Source organism: Eleutherodactylus coqui, chromosome 8 (assembly GCF_035609145.1).
Source record: "Eleutherodactylus coqui strain aEleCoq1 chromosome 8, aEleCoq1.hap1, whole genome shotgun sequence".
Classification (NCBI taxonomy): Eukaryota; Metazoa; Chordata; class Amphibia; order Anura; family Eleutherodactylidae; genus Eleutherodactylus; species Eleutherodactylus coqui.
Window position 1 is genome coordinate 6,777,198 of NC_089844.1, and position 16,486 is coordinate 6,793,683.

Below are 16,486 nucleotides of genomic sequence, written 5' to 3' on the forward strand. Positions count from 1 at the left end.
GCTCAGGACGTCAGTGCCGCTGCCAGGAGTAACAGCCGGAGCCCCTGATCTCTCCCTGCATCTACTGGAAACCACTGCTTTACAACTTTTAACATAGATTTTTTTTTTTATACTTAAAAACCTGTTTCCTTTTTCCAGTCTGACAAGGGGGCGGGGCCTGTGTTGCTCTGCCATCTGCTATAATCGCAGCCATCTTTGTTGTCACCTCACTTTTCCAGATTTGGCAAAAACTGAGGAAACCGCCTTCAAAAACGGTTGTCAGCGGCGACTCATAATTACTGGCAACTCTTTATGTCTGTCTTATGGAGAAATGATCTTCGCTGATAGAGCGGTCGGGGGAGGGGGGGGGAGCGCAGCTCTGGAGGGGCAGATACAATGGACAGGACACAATGTGCTAATTAACAACATGTGAGACACCTTGGATGACTAATTAGGAAAGGAACCTACACAAGACAGTGTGACTATAATGAAGTGGTCAGTCACTGAAGGCGCCCCGGGCAGCACTATGGCCTCCAGAGCTGTCCATCAAGTCCCCTCATAGAGATGACTGCTGCGTTTGTCCCTTCAGCGACGGCTCTTTCATCCGGAGGTTCTTTGTACAGAAATATAATAGAAACCTGAGAACTGAGCAGAGAGGAAAATGAGGGGGCGGAGCGCGAGCAGAGAGGAAGATGAGGGGGCGGAGCACGGGCAGAGAGGAAGATGAGGGGGCGGAGCGCGAGCAGAGAGGAAGATGAGGGGGCGGAGCGCGAGCAGAGGGGAAGATGAGGGGGCGGAGCGCGAGCAAAGGGGAAGATGAGGGGGCGGAGCGCGAGCAGAGGGGAAGATGAGGGGGCGGAGCGCGAGCAGAGGGGAAGATGAGGGGGCGGAGCGCGAGCAGAGAGGAAGATGAGGGGGCGGAGCGCGAGCAGAGAGGAAGATGAGAGGGCGGAGCGCGAGCAGAGGGGAAGATGAGGGGGCGGAGCGCGAGCAGAGGGGAAGATGAGGGGGCGGAGCGCGAGCAGAGGGGAAGATGAGGGGGCGGAGCGCGAGCAGAGGGGAAGATGAGGGGGCGGAGCGCGGGCAGAGAGGAAGATGAGGGGGCGGAGCGCGGGCAGAGAGGAAGATGAGGGGGCGGAGCGCGGGCAGAGAGGAAGATGAGGGGGCGGAGCGCGGGCAGAGAGGAAGATGAGGGGGCGGAGCGCGGGCAGAGAGGAAGATGAGGGGGCGGAGCGCGAGCAGAGAGGAAGATGAGGGGGCGGAGCGCGAGCAGAGGGGAAGATGAGGGGGCGGAGCGCGAGCAGAGGGGAAGATGAGGGGGCGGAGCGCGAGCAGAGGGGAAGATGAGGGGGCGGAGCGCGAGCAGAGGGGAAGATGAGGGGGCGGAGCGCGAGCAGAGGGGAAGATGAGGGGGCGGAGCGCGAGCAGAGGGGAAGATGAGGGGGCGGAGCGCGAGCAGAGGGGAAGATGAGGGGGCGGAGCGCGAGCAGAGGGGAAGATGAGGGGGCGGAGCGCGAGCAGAGGGGAAGATGAGGGGGCGGAGCGCGGGCAGAGGGGAAGATGAGGGGGCGGAGCGCGGGCAGAGGGGAAGATGAGGGGGCGGAGCGCGGGCAGAGAGGAAGATGAGGGGGCGGAGCGCGGGCAGAGAGGAAGATGAGGGGGCGGAGCGCGGGCAGAGAGGAAGATGAGGGGGCGGAGCGCGGGCAGAGAGGAAGATGAGGGGGTGGAGCGCGGGCAGAGAGGAAGATGAGGGGGCGGAGCGCGGGCAGAGAGGAAGATGAGGGGGCGGAGCGCGGGCAGAGAGGAAGATGAGGGGGCGGAGCGCGGGCAGAGAGGAAGATGAGGGGGCGGAGCGCGAGCAGAGAGGAAGATGAGGGGGCGGAGCGCGAGCAGAGGAGAAGATGAGGGGGAGGAGACCGAGCAGAGGGGAAGATGAGGGGGCGGAGCGCGAGCAGAGAGGAAGATGAGGGGGCGGAGCGCGAGCAGAGGGGAAGATGAGGGGGCGGAGCGCGAGCAGAGAGGAAGATGAGAGGGCGGAGCGCGAGCAGAGGGGAAGATGAGGCGGCGGAGCGCGAGCAGAGGGGAAGATGAGGGGGCGGAGCGCGAGCAGAGGGGAAGATGAGGGGGCGGAGCGCGAGCAGAGGGGAAGATGAGGGGGCGGAGCGCGAGCAGAGGGGAAGATGAGGGGGCGGAGCGCGAGCAGAGGGGAAGATGAGGGGGCGGAGCGCGAGCAGAGGGGAAGATGAGGGGGCGGAGCGCGAGCAGAGGGGAAGATGAGGGGGCGGAGCGCGAGCAGAGGGGAAGATGAGGGGGCGGAGCGCGAGCAGAGGAAGATGAGGGGGCGGAGCGCGAGCAGAGGAAGATGAGGGGGCGGAGCGCGAGCAGAGGGGAAGATGAGGGGGCGGAGCGCGAGCAGAGGGGAAGATGAGGGGGCGGAGCGCGAGCAGAGAGGAAGATGAGGGGGCGGAGCGCGAGCAGAGGGTTCAGAGACCATCTTGGATGCCAGAATACAGCCGGACATAGTGAGTGGGCAGGGCTTAGCTCCAGGGGGCGTGGCCACTAATGGCCCATCACGCTCATAGCTGGTGTAGAGTTCAGATCCACCAAACATATCGGGCCTCTTAATACATTTGCGGTACTTGTCAGCAGAGTTCTCTTCATCCAGACCGGCTACATGGCGCCTCAGAGTAACTCCGCCCCTTTACGTAAGGCTGCATTCAGACCGCGCGGTTGGGGAGGGGCTAAAAGCTGCATCCAAACTGAAGACGTGGAGCCGGTTTACCAGAAGATGCGGCAGATTTTAATGCATCTACAGTAAACCCCAGCGGACTGCGCCAAAACCGCATGTGGTGTCGGCCATGTCCAGCTGTGATCCCATCTGAGTACGCCTCGGGCCGACCGCACACACATGGCAGCCGCGTCTGTCTGGTATAGCAATGCTGTTTTGCGCGCACATCGGCGTATTCTGCCGCACTTTTTCTGCACGCAGCAAATATAGACATTGCGATTAAGATGGCCGATTAGTTCCGGACGGGATATTACGAGCGCGCAGCGTTTCAGGCACCTCCCTGCGTATTGCGTGCGCCGCGTCCGCCTAGAGCGGGTCTAATGCATCGGAAATAATAATGTGTGAAGCCGGTAACATCGGCGGGGTCGTCCTCTGCGTATTCAGCGTGAAGCCGCCATTAAGAGGGTCTCCTGACAGCTTGTGGAGCGCTCAGCGCTGGGACAGGCGGCATGTATGAGGGGCCCCCAGGTGCCCTATGTATAGATGCCACAACCCTTCCTGCAGGGGCGTCTGATGATCCAGCAACGGCGGACTAGACAGACTGAACCTCTTTAGTCCTGCGGTAATGGAGGAGATCCCCAGTGCGGCCTGATCGCTCCTGCGGTAATGGAGGCGATCCCCAGTGCGGCCCGATCGCTCCTGCGGTAATGGAGGAGATCCCCAGTGCGGCCCGATCGCTCCTGCGGTAATGGAGGAGATCCCCAGTGCGGCCCGATCGCTCCTGCGGTAATGGAGGAGATCCCCAGTGCGGCCTGATCGCTCCTGCGGTAATGGAGGAGATCCCCAGTGCGGCCCGATCGCTCCTGCGGTAATGGAGGAGATCCCCAGTGCGGCCCGATCGCTCCTGCGGTAATGGAGGAGATCCCCAGTGCGGCCCGATCGCTCCTGCGGTAATGGAGGAGATCCCCAGTGCGGCCCGATCGCTCCTGCGGTAATGGAGGAGATCCCCAGTGCGGCCCGATCGCTCCTGCGGTAATGGAGGAGATCCCCAGTGCGGCCCGATCGCTCCTGCGGTAATGCAGGAGATCCCCAGTGCGGCCCGATCGCTCCTGCGGTAATGGAGGCGATCCCCAGTGCGGCCCGATCGCTCCTGCGGTAATGGAGGAGATCCCCAGTGCGGCCCGATCGCTCCTGCGGTAATGGAGGAGATCCCCAGTGCGGCCCGATCGCTCCTGCGGTAATGGAGGAGATCCCCAGTGCGGCCCGATCGCTCCTGCGGTAATGGAGGAGATCCCCAGTGCGGCCCGATCGCTCCTGCGGTAATGGAGGAGATCCCCAGTGCGGCCCGATCGCTCCTGCGGTAATGGAGGAGATCCCCAGTGCGGCCCGATCGCTCCTGCGGTAATGGAGGCGATCCCCAGTGCGGCCCGATCGCTCCTGCGGTAATGGAGGCGATCCCCAGTGCGGCCCGATCGCTCCTGCGGTAATGGAGGCGATCCCCAGTGCGGCCCGATCGCTCCTGCGGTAATGGAGGCGATCCCCAGTGCGGCCCGATCGCTCCTGCGGTAATGGAGGAGATCCCCAGTGCGGCCCGATCGCTCCTGCGGTAATGGAGGAGATCCCCAGTGCGGCCCGATCGCTCCTGCGGTAATGGAGGGGATCCCCAGTGCGGCCCGATCGCTCCTGCGGTAATGGAGGAGATCCCCAGTGCGGCCCGATCGCTCCTGCGGTAATGGAGGAGATCCCCAGTGCGGCCCGATCGCTCCTGCGGTAATGGAGGAGATCCCCAGTGCAGCCCGATCGCTCCTGCGGTAATGGAGGAGATCTTCAGTGCGACCCGATCGCCCCTGCGGTAATGGAGGAGATCCTCAGTGCGGCCCGATCGCTCCTGCGGTAATGGAGGAGATCCCCAGTGCGGCCCGATCGCTCCTGCGGTAATGGAGGGGATCCCCAGTGCGGCCCGATCGCTCCTGCGGTAATGGAGGAGATCCCCAGTGCGGCCCGATCGCTCCTGCGGTAATGGAGGAGATCCCCAGTGCGGCCCGATCGCCCCTGCGGTAATGGAGGAGATCCTCAGTGCGGCCCGATCGCTCCTGCGGTAATGGAGGAGATCCCCAGTGCGGCCCGATCGCTCCTGCGGTAATGGAGGAGATCCCCAGTGCGGCCCGATCGCCCCTGCGGTAATGGAGGAGATCCCCAGTGCGGCCCGATCGCCCCTGCGGTAATGGAGGAGATCCCCAGTGCGGCCCGATCGCTCCTGCGGTAATGGAGGAGATCCCCAGTGCGGCCCGATCGCCCCTGCGGTAATGGAGGAGATCCCCAGTGCGGCCCGATCGCCCCTGCGGTAATGGAGGCGATCCCCAGTGCGGCCTGATCGCTCCTGCGGTAATGGAGGAGATCCTCAGTGCGGCCCGATCGCTCCTGCGGTAATGGAGGAGATCCCCAGTGCGGCCCGATCGTCCCTGCGGTAATGGAGGAGATCCCCAGTGCGGCCCGATCGTCCCTGCGGTAATGGAGGAGATCCCCAGTGCGGCCCGATCGTCCCTGCGGTAATGGAGGAGATCCCCAGTGCGGCCCGATCGCCCCTGCGGTAATGGAGGGGATCCCCAGTGCGGCCCGATCGCCCCTGCGGTAATGGAGGGGATCCCCTGCGGCTGGCAGATCCGCCTTTAGAGAAGCAGCAACGGAAAAATGTGATTAAGGGTAATTCCTGTGCCTGACCGGAGGGGAGACGGCGGAGGAGGATGTCAGCAGCTGCGAATCCCCGACCGCAGCCTGGGGCGTCTCTACCGCACGTGGGGGAAGAACAGCACGTCTGACGGGGCGCGACTACTACAGAACTGCATCCACATGTGTGATGATGAGGCCTCAGCCTTCCCTGCAGCGCCCCCGAATGGGTCAGATATAAAACTGCAACGCTTCCTCTATTGCATCCAATATCACCTATACCCCAACCGCCCCTTAATTACCCCCAATCTACTGACCGCCCCTTTATTACCCCCCATCTACTGACCGCCCCTTTATTACCCCCCATCTACTGACCGCCCCTTTATTACCCCCCATCTACTGACCGCCCCTTTATTACCCCTCATCTACTGACCGCCCCTTAATTACCCCTCATCTACTGACCGCCCCTTTATCACCCCCATCTACTGACCGCCCCTTTATTACCTCCATCTACTGACCGCCCCTTTATTACTCCCATCTACTGACCGCCCCTTTATTACCCCTCATCTACTGACCGCCCCTTTATTACCCTTCATCTACTGACCGCCCCTTTATTACTCCCATCTACTGACCGCCCCTTTATTACCCCCATCTACTGACCGCCCCTTTATTACCCTTCATCTGACCGCCCCTTTATTACCCCTCATCTACTGACCGCCCCTTTATTACCCCTCATCTACTGACCGCCCCTTTATTACCTCCATCTACTGACCGCCCCTTTATTACCTCCATCTACTGACTGCCCCTTTATTACCTCCATCTACTGACTGCCCCTTTATTACCTCCATCTACTGACCGCCCCTTTATTACCCCCATCTACTGACCGCCCCTTTATTACCGCCATCTACTGACCGCCCCTTCATCTGACCGCCCCTTTATTACCCCTCACCCGTGCGGAGGAACGGCGAGTTGTGCGTTCGGACACATTAGTTGGAGCTCCAGCGTTGTATTCAGCTGACTGTGCAGCCTGTTGGTCAGAACGATTCCTGACATCCTCCTCCGACCCCTTTCAGTGATGAGTTGTTTCCGCAGGATTCCCTTTCGCTGGATGTTTTCCTCGATCGCACCATTCTCGGTATACTCTCTGCACCGTTACATGAGAAAACCCCCACGGTTGGCGGTGAGCCCCCGGCTAGTCCAGCACCGATGACCGGCCTCGTTGGAAGTCGCTCCGATCGCCGGATCTTCTATTTAATGTGGATTCACACTGAGACTGATTCACAGAACACTGGTCACGTGACTTTATGCCGCACGCCGGGGTCACGGGGGGAATTACCATAGGGGGAGCGCCAATCATGAGAGGGCCGGGGGGTCTGATAAGGGGGCGGTCAGTTTAGATGATACATAACGCTGGTGTTAAGCTGACAGCCCTTCTGCATTGTGCCGCCCCTCTGTTATTCCTCCTGGCACTCTATGAGTGGATTGACTACTTGTAAGTAAGGGGAGCGACCTCTTCGCACATTTCCAGGACTAACAGAGTTCTAAGGGGGCAGGGAAGGGGGGGGCTTACTGCTGACCAATGTGTATATATATATATATATGAACGTATTCACCATCTTCTCCAAAAACAACCTTCAGGAACGTTGCAAAAACTTTGCCGCTCTGCATGTGCCCCCCCCCCCCCCGGGTCTGTTGTGCCAGGGGCTGGGGAGATGCCGCCTCGCCTGGAATCCATTGTGAGTGTGATGTATGCGCGACAATCCCAAATCAGTGCCCCCCCCCCCCCCCCCCTAAACAAACGGAGCATTGATGTGGATGTGTGAGAATGGCCCCGGCCCTCCGGCCCTCGGGGTTCCCACCATTGTTTGCTCTGACAACAGGATAGAATTGCTTACTTACTTGGCAGCGAACTTAACCATCTGCTTGCTGGCGCGCTCCCCCACCGCCACCAGGGCCTGCACGGTGCACTGCTGCTGACGCAGGACCAGGAAACACTGCTTCCCTGGGGAGACACAAGACAGCCGTATACAGCGTCACCGCTGGGGATGGCGGGCGCACTCTAGGTCTATGCTGAGCGCAGTCAGCGGGCGCACTCTAGGTCTATGCTGAGCGCAGTCAGCGGGCGGCCGCGGGCTCAGGCTGCGGTTCGGCGTTCGGACAATCAGCGCATATTTTGGTTCACTGAACTAATTTTGTGCGACAATCGTGTAAACGGCCGGACAGGCAGGAACCAACCCAGGCAGCGACAGCTGCTGGGTCCTGGCGCCGTACCGGCTCTGCTGCAACCTAATAGACACTCTGCAAGGACTTGCAAAAAGGTAGCAAAATTAAACTCCTACATCTCCGAGGCCTCCAGAGGGCGCTCTGCTGCGCCAATGTGGCCAAGGTACCTTTACTGAGGCAGGAAGGAGTTAAAGGTTAGTCGTCTGAACGCAGCCATCCTTCCCAGCAGACGCGCCGCTGCCAGAGGGTTACCTGCCCAACCACACGGGCGCGTCGCCAACTCTAACAATCATGTGTAAACGGCTACGAGAGATGGTGACGGTTGTTGGGGGAGGGGAGAGACCAATATAATAGGACTGCTAGGGCTCACCGCCGCGGGGGTAACACGGAGAGCTCAACCCCCACTGATTGGCTGTCAGGGATTTCATATCCCACCCCGTTTCTGTTGGTACTACGGACCGACACAGCGCATTCCAGTTATTGGGGTCACGGACCCCGCAGGACCCCGCCGGACCCCTCCGGACACTGCCGGACCCCGCCGGACTCGCTGCATTGGGGCCTTTTTTGCACAGTTAATTGAACATGCGCGGCTTTGGCCCATAAAGAGCCGCGTACTTCAGGGTCCGAGTCTGCCGCGGTCCGCGTGGGAGATAAAACGTATGCCATGCTCCTTCTGCCTCCTGGGATTCAGGCCTGCCGGGTGGAGCCTCAGACTAGAGACATCAGTCACAGCGGTGCGGACCCTCAGAGGACAATGGGGGCCGCTAGAGTGCAAGACATCTGGGAAAAGTGTGTGACGCCTGCAGAGTATTGTCCGTAGTGGGGGGGTGGCAGGCCGTAGTGGGGGACGCCATCCACTGCTGAGCGGCTGCCCGTAGTGGGGGGGAGGTGGCAGGCCGTAGTGGGGGACGCCATCTACTGCTGAGCGAGGGGGGACGGGGGACGCCATCTACTGCTGAGCGAGGGGGGGGGGCTGCCATCTACTGCTGAGCGGGTGGGGGGACGCCATCTACTGCTGAGCGGGTGGGGGGACGGGGGACGCCATCTACTGCTGAGCGGGTGGGGGGACGCCATCTACTGCTCAGCGAGGGGGGGGGGGCGCCATCTACTGCTGAGCGAGGGGGGGGGGGCGCCATCTACTGCTGAGCGAGGGGGGGGGCGCCATCTACTGCTGAGCGAGGGGGGGGGAGCGCCATCTACTGCTGAGCGAGGGGGGGGGCGCCATCTACTGCTGAGCGAGGGGGGGGGCGCCATCTACTGCTGAGCGGGTGGGGGGACACCATCTATTGCTGAGCGAGGGGAGAGCGCCATCTACTGCTGAGCGGGTGGGGGGACGCCATCCACTGCTGAGAGAGGAGGGGGGGGGGGGGGCGCCATCTACTGCTGAGCGGGGCGGAGGGGGGGGGTGTCATCTACTGCTGAGTGAGGGGGGGGGGGGCGCCATCTACTGCTGAGTGAGGGAGGGGGGGTCAGAGGCCATCTACTGCTGAGTGAGGGAGGGGGGAACGGACGCAAGATACTGCTGAGCGGTCGGTTGGGGGGAAGGGGGACGCCATCTACTGCTGAGCGGCTGCCCGTAGTGGGGGGAGGTGGCAGGCCGTAGTGGGGGACGCCATCCACTGCTGAGCGGCTGCCCGTAGTGGGGGAGGTGGCAGGCCATAGTGGGGGACGCCATCTACTGCTGAGCGAGGAGGGACGGGGACGCCATCTACTGCTGAGCGAGGGAGGGGCTGCTAACTTACTGCTGAGCGGGTGGGGGGACGGGGGACGCCATCTACTGCTGAGCGGGTGGGGAGATGGGGGACACCATCTACTGCTGAGCGGGGTGGGGGGGACGCCATCTACTGCTGAGCGGGTGGGGGGACGCCATCTACTGCTGACGCGAGGGGGGGGGGCGCCATCTACTGCTGAGAGAGGGGGGGGCGCCATCTACTGCTGAGAGAGGGGGGGGGCGCCATCTACTGCTGAGAGAGGGGGGGGGCGCCATCTACTGCTGAGCGAGGGGGGGGGGCGCCATCTACTGCTGAGCGAGGGGGGGGGGGGGCGCCATCTACTGCTGAGCGAGGGGGGGGGGGCGCCATCTACTGCTGAGAGAGGGAGGGGGGCGCCATCTACTGCTGAGCGAGGGGGGGGGGCGCCATCTACTGCTGAGCGAGGGGGGGGGGCGCCATCTACTGCTGAGAGAGGGGGGGGGCGCCATCTACTGCTGAGCGAGGGGAGAGCGCCATCTACTGCTGAGCGAGGAGGGGGGCGCCATCTACTGCTGAGCGAGAGGCGAGGGGGGACGGGGACGCCATCTACTGCTGAGCGGGTGGGTTGGGGGGACAGGGACGCCATCTACTGCTGAGCGAGGGGGGGCGCGATCTACTACTGAGCGGGTGGGGTGGGGGGACAGGGACGCCATCTACTGCTGAACGGGGGGGGGGGGGCGCCATCTACTGCTGAGCGAGGGGGGGGGCGCCATCTACTGCTGAGCGAGGGGGGGTGCCATCTACTGCTGAGCGGGGGGGGGGGGGGGTGGCCATCTACTGCTGAGGACGGGGGGGGGCGCCATCTACTGCTGAGCGGGGGGGGCGCCATCTACTGCTGAGCGAGGGGGGGTGCCATCTACTGCTGCCATCTACTGCTGAGCGAGGGGGGGGGGGGTGCCATCTACTGCTGAGCGGGGGGGGGTGTGGCACCATCTACTGCTGAGCGGGGGGGGGGGGCGCCATCTACTGCTGAGCGGGGGGGGGGGGCGCCATCTACTGCTGAGCGGGGGGGGGGGGGGGGCGCCATCTACTGCTGAGCGAGGGGGGGGCGCCATCTACTGCTGAGAGAGGGGGGGGGCACCATCTACTGCTGAGCGAGGGGGGGGGGGGTGGAATGCCATCTACTGCTGAGCGAGGTGCACATAGATTACCCGCTATTTGCCCCGTCACGGGAGGCGGGGCCTCCAGTCTTATCGCTGTAGGTGAAGCGCTCAATGCTTCTCCCAGCAGTGGAGGCGGGACCATGCGGAGCGCTGCAGGCTGATACACTATTGTATCGCTCCGCCCGCAGGACGCCGCGTGGAGTAAACATCACCGTTGGCAGAGAGGACATTGAAGGCCGGAATCAGCATTTTACCATTTTAGGTCCTTTTTAATATACTATCAAAGCTCCTTAAAGGGACGGCCCTCCGCTCGGCCACAAGGTCACGCAGATTGTAGTCTAGAACGCTACATGCTGCCCTGACTGCCATGTGGTCAGCGCTGGCCAATCACAGCATTTCGAGTCAGACAAGCAGAGTGGCCATCTTTGGTCGCTGGGGACTGTCCAAAGTGAAGGACCCGCCAAATAGAGCAGATACAATACGGTAAGGCGCGGCGCTGTGCGGTGACGCTTACCCTTGGCTCTGCTGGTGTGCACCCTGGCGCGGACCCAGACCGTCTCATCAGCCTTCTGCGCCGTCAGCTCCTTCACTCCCACCAGGAGCCGCTCTGAGGACACAAGAGAAATGGTTGCGGTCGTTAGCGGTATTTACGGACGCTGTGACGGCTTTACTCACAGCGCCACGGGCCCCTGGCTACACAGCTGGAGGACGGTTTATGGTACGGACCCCTGGAGGGCGCTGTGCATCTGCCCTCCGCTCCTCCACGTACCAAGAGTTTACAGTTTGGGGTCTTACTGAATCGTTACAAGCGCTGGACTGCGAACGATCCGCGAACCGCGCACCCCAAGTGCTTCTACTGACTAAGGCGCACTCCTCACACATACGCACCCCTGCTCCATCCCAGGACCCTTGGAACCCCAGCAATCATCTCCTATGAGAGATAAGTGTTTTTGGGTGGGGTAACCCCTTTATAAGATTTCTGGTAGGGGCCTGAGGGGGTACTAGAGGCAATGTGGATGCCCCATGTACAGGTGAGCAGCCCACTCCGCTATTAGCCTATATAACCCCTTAAACAAGGCTAAGGACATGGCAGCGCCACCCTTATCTGTTGGTTGGGTCTGGCATTGCAGTTTAACAGCATTGAATTTAAGGGGTTGCCAGGTTGGAAACTATTGATTACCTATCCTCAGAATTAGTCATCAATGGCAGATTGGGGGAGGTCTACTGCTTGGGACTCCGCGGTCAGCTGCATGCCAGGGCAACATGTAGACTGAGGTGGCCAGTAAGAACGGAGCCGTCTACTTCCTGCAGAACTCCGTTCCATACGTGAGCTGCCTGGCGATCAGCTGACGGGCAAGGAGCCTCCGCCAATCCACTACGGGTGACGTATGAGCATAGGCCACTAATAATATCACACCTGACCATCCCCTTTAAGGTGGAGCTGCAACATTGCAAACAGCCCGTGGGCAAGAGTGAAAGCAGCCATGCTGGTCTCATCATGAGAAAGAAAAACCCTCTCTGCATGTGCGCACGGCATTCTGGGTAACAAATCCACACTCCTGGCTACGAAGAGGCAGAACACAAACCTCCTAGCCAGACGTAAGACGCGGCACACACCACCCAACCAGACGTAGACGGCGGCACACACCATCCAGCCAGACGTAAGACGGCGGCACACACCATCCAACCAGACGTAAGACGGCGGCACACACCATCAACCGGACGTAAGACGGCGGCACACACCATCCAACCGGACGTAAGACGGCGGCACACACCATCCAACCGGACGTAAGACGGCGGCACACACCAATCCAACAGACGTAAGACGGCGGCAACACACCATCCAAGCAGACGTAAGACGGCGGCACACACCATCCAACCAGACGTAGACGGCGGCACACACCATCCAACCAGACGTAAGACGGCGGCACACGCCATCCAACCAGGCGTAAGACGGCGGCACACGCCATCCAACCAGCGTAAGACGCGGCACACACCATCCAACCAGGCGTAAGACGGCGGCACACACCATCCAAGCAGACGTAAGACGGCGGCACACACCATCCAAGCAGACGTAAGACGGCGGCACACACCATCCAAGCAGACGTAAGACGGCGGCACACACCATCCAAGCAGACGTAAGACGGCGGCACACACCATCCAAGCAGACGTAAGACGGCGGCACACGCCATCCAAGCAGACGTAAGACGGCGGCACACGCCATCCAACCAGACGTAAGACGCGGCACACATCATCCAACCAGACGTAAGACGGCGGCACACACCATCCAACCAGACGTAAGACGGCGGCACACACCATCCAACCAGACGTAAGACGGCGGCACACACCATCCAACCAGACGTAAGACGGCGGCACACACCATCCAACCAGACGTAAGACGGCGGCACACACCATCCAACCAGACGTAAGACGGCGGCACACACCATCCAACCAGACGTAAGACGGCGGCACACACCATCCAACCAGACGTAAGACGGCGGCACACACCATCCAATCAGACGTAAGACCGGCGGCACACACCATCCAATCAGACGTAAGACGGCGGCACACACCATCCAACCAGACGTAAGACGGCGGCACACACCATCTAAGCAGACGTAAGACGGCGGCACACACCATCCTACCAGACGTAAGACGGTGGCACACACCACCTAACCAGACGTAAGACGGCGGCACACACCATCTAACCAGAGGTAAGACGGCGGCACACACCATCCAACCAGACGTAAGACGGCGGCACACACCATCTAGCCAGACGTAAGACGGTGCACACACCATCTAGGCAGACGTAAGACGGTGGCACACACCATCCAACCAGACGTAAGGACGGCGGCACACACCATCCACCAGACGTAAGACGGCGGCACACACCATCCAGCCAGACGTAAGACGGCGGCACACACCATCCAACCAGAGGTAAGACGGCGGCACACACCATCCAACCAGACGTAAGACGGCGGCACACACCATCCAACCAGACGTAAGACGGCGGCACACACCATCCAACCAGACGTAAGACGGCGGCACACACCATCCAACCAGACGTAAGACGGCGGCACACACCATCCAACCAGACGTAAGACGGCGGCACACACCATCCAACCAGACGTAAGACGGCGGCACACACCATCCAACCAGACGTAAGACGGCGGCACACACCATCCAACCAGACGTAAGACGGCGGCACACACCATCTAGCCAGACGTAAGACGGCGGCACACACCATCCAACAGACGTAAGACGGCGGCACACATCTGCCCTACAGAAACAGGTACACATCATCGGACTGGTGCACGTTGGCGGTAATACCTGTAATATATCCCCCGTGGGGGCGCACTGTCATCTCCAACTATTTACCAGCGGACCCCCCGTACACATTCGTGTTTAGTCGTTGAAACCCACACATGACGTCGGTAGCGGACGACTCTCTGTGTGCGGGGGGCGCTCAACTTTCCTCGACAGATGATGGTGGGCCTGAAGGATTGGGAATGCAATACTGAATTTCAACATCTAACCCTCTTGTTTCCGAAGAGATAAGCCAACAGCAGAACTGCCTGCAGCTTACCTCCCCGAGCGTTCAGGTGTATTGGGCAGCCGCAGGAATCAGCCGTAGGATGAATGAGGACTCCTCCGACCTTTGCTGAGGATGTATGGGCAGATTTACAGGAAGAGTCTTCTATGGGGAGGACTAGTGGTCCTCACTGCACCATATGGTGGTCTGTGGCCATGCGGCTCCCTGGGTGTAGGACCCCCACACCACACGGGGTCCTAGAAGGGTTGGACCACAGCTGTAAGTCATCCCTCTGCACAGACCCATGGGATGTGAAGGGTTGCACAAGCAGCGCTCCATGCAGTCGCCTCCTCACTGCGGGGTGCCGTAAGCCCACACTGAATGAGGAGGACGGGGACACAGTCTCCATTCCCCAGACCGATAGGGGTCTCAGCAGTGAGACCCCCGCTGATCAGCAAGGTAATGCCCATCCTGTGGATAGCTGATAACTTGTAGTTGTGGCACAACCCTTTAGATACATTATATACCCAGCCTCAGCATGCTGAAGCAGGAGTGACAATCAGCATCTGCTGCGGCGGACTACCGGAAGCAGGAGGGGCGGCTCTACGTCTTCGCACATGCTGGGGGTTCTACTCCCGCTACTCCCAGCCCCGGTGACCACACGTCTCCTCTGGGCTCAGCGGGTCGCAACGCCCTCCTGGACGGTTCTTATGTTGTGTAAGAACCAAGAGGTGCAAAGCCAATCTGATCTGTGGAGCCGGTCCTATTATATACACTGCATGGGCCAAGAGGGCTCGCTGGGAGTTGTAGTTCTGCTCACAGTGCAGGGAACGAGGCTTCAGCGGTTATAGTGTATGGAGCAGCAGGGTTGAGATCGTTGCTTTAGGGGGGTCCTGGGTTGTCCGGGCATGCTAGAAGATGAAGTTCAGCAACAGGTCGGAGTCCGGGCCGTAACAAGAAGAGGTCACCTGTTTGCACCCCATTAATCCATCTTTGGCGTACAACGAGTCACCACATCACCTGTCCGAACGCCCTAGTTATAACAGCCGCCACCACTGGATCTAACCCCCCACGTCATACGCTAAGGCAGCGGTATGCAGTCCTAGGCTCTCGCTCAAGACCTGAAGGTTGTGGGTTCAATCCCCGCCTGGTTCAGGTCGCTCAAGGTTGACTCATCCTTCTGAGGTTGGTACAATGAGCAGCCAGCTTGGGGGGTAATAAGTAAATGACCTGACCGCGCCGCGGAATAAGTTATTTATCTTCTCTTCTGTGCAGTGGCGTGCCGGACCCGCTAGCCTCCTGAGAATCTGTTGCATCTCAGCCTCCAGCTGATGTGGATGATGTCCCCGACCCCACTCACGTGGCCATCAAGTGTCACGCATGAGCTGCGCACCCTGTGATGGCACATGCCCAGTTTACCTTGCCAGCTGTGGGCACAGTGCCAGGCTCCTGCTGCCAGTTCTGGACATTCATCCTCACTCGGCAACATCTCAGGGGGCATTTTCTTTAGGCAGCTCATTAGGCTGCGCAAGCAATCTACACGTGCCGCTACAGGATGCACGGAGCACGCAGGAGGCCTAACATGAGAGGGAACGTCATTCACATGGCACGATGCCACCCTCAACAAAGGCCGAGGGGAGGAGCTACATAGTCTGGCAACGCCGCCGGACTCTAACTCAGGGACAGTGGGTGTAATTAGCACTACTTCCATATACATATTATCTTATGTATTAGAGCTACACATCTGTAAAGGTGCCGAGGGGTTAAAAGCGCATTGGAGAGCGTCATGGGCCGAGCAAACCAAAGGGTGTCATGGCCGCCTGGGGGCTCCGCGTTCACAATGGGCGGAAGAGTCCCACGCTGGGAGCTGTACCTCTGCGAGAGCTGGAAGTCAGTGCTTAAACCGGCTGTAATGGCAGCCATATTGGTTGTAACCCAGCCGGCCCAACGCCGGACCATAACCAATAGTCAGCGGCCGAGCGCTGCGCTGACAGGACGGGCCCTTCACTGGGTGCTTTCATTACTGCCAGACATAGTCAGACTACAAGAGCAGCAGTGCCGCCGCGCCCGCCCCCCGCCGCGCCCGCCGCTCCACCGCTGTCTGCTGGTGACATCCTGTGCTTTCCGTTAGTCCTGCAGGCTGATTTTCGGCTCTCAGGGGCACCTGCACAGGTGAGACCCACTGACAACGAGGCTTCCTGTAAGAACATGCCAAGTAATCACCGCGGCCAAACGGTGAACGGCGCAGGGAATTCCCTAAGAACTTCCAGCCGCGAAGACACGAGCTGCAATTACTTACTCTTAATAATACCCGCGCCAACATCATCGCCCCCCCCCCTCAGGAGGTATCAGCTTGTACACCCACAGCCCCCGCAGGCTGGAGCTAGGGGGGCTTGTACCACCCAGTGCTACTGTACTGGCCCAAATGGGTCCTACCAAACCACCCTGCCTTTAAATGGCGGCGCTCAGTTCATGTACAACTAGCAGGGTTAACGGGGTTCTA

General features: G+C 60.6%; 1 protein-coding gene across 1 annotated transcript in view; it reads right to left on the reverse strand.

Annotated features, from left to right (window-relative positions):
- DARS1 (aspartyl-tRNA synthetase 1) overlaps positions 1-16,486 on the reverse strand; it is a 70,010-nt gene that overhangs the window by 48,035 nt on the left and 5,489 nt on the right. The window contains exons 2-3 of the mRNA XM_066575159.1: positions 10,966-11,058; positions 7,274-7,376 (exon numbers count right to left, since the gene is read on the reverse strand). Of these exons, the coding sequence (XP_066431256.1) occupies positions 7,274-7,376; positions 10,966-11,058 (196 nt within the window). The remainder of the gene's footprint in view (positions 1-7,273; positions 7,377-10,965; positions 11,059-16,486) is intronic.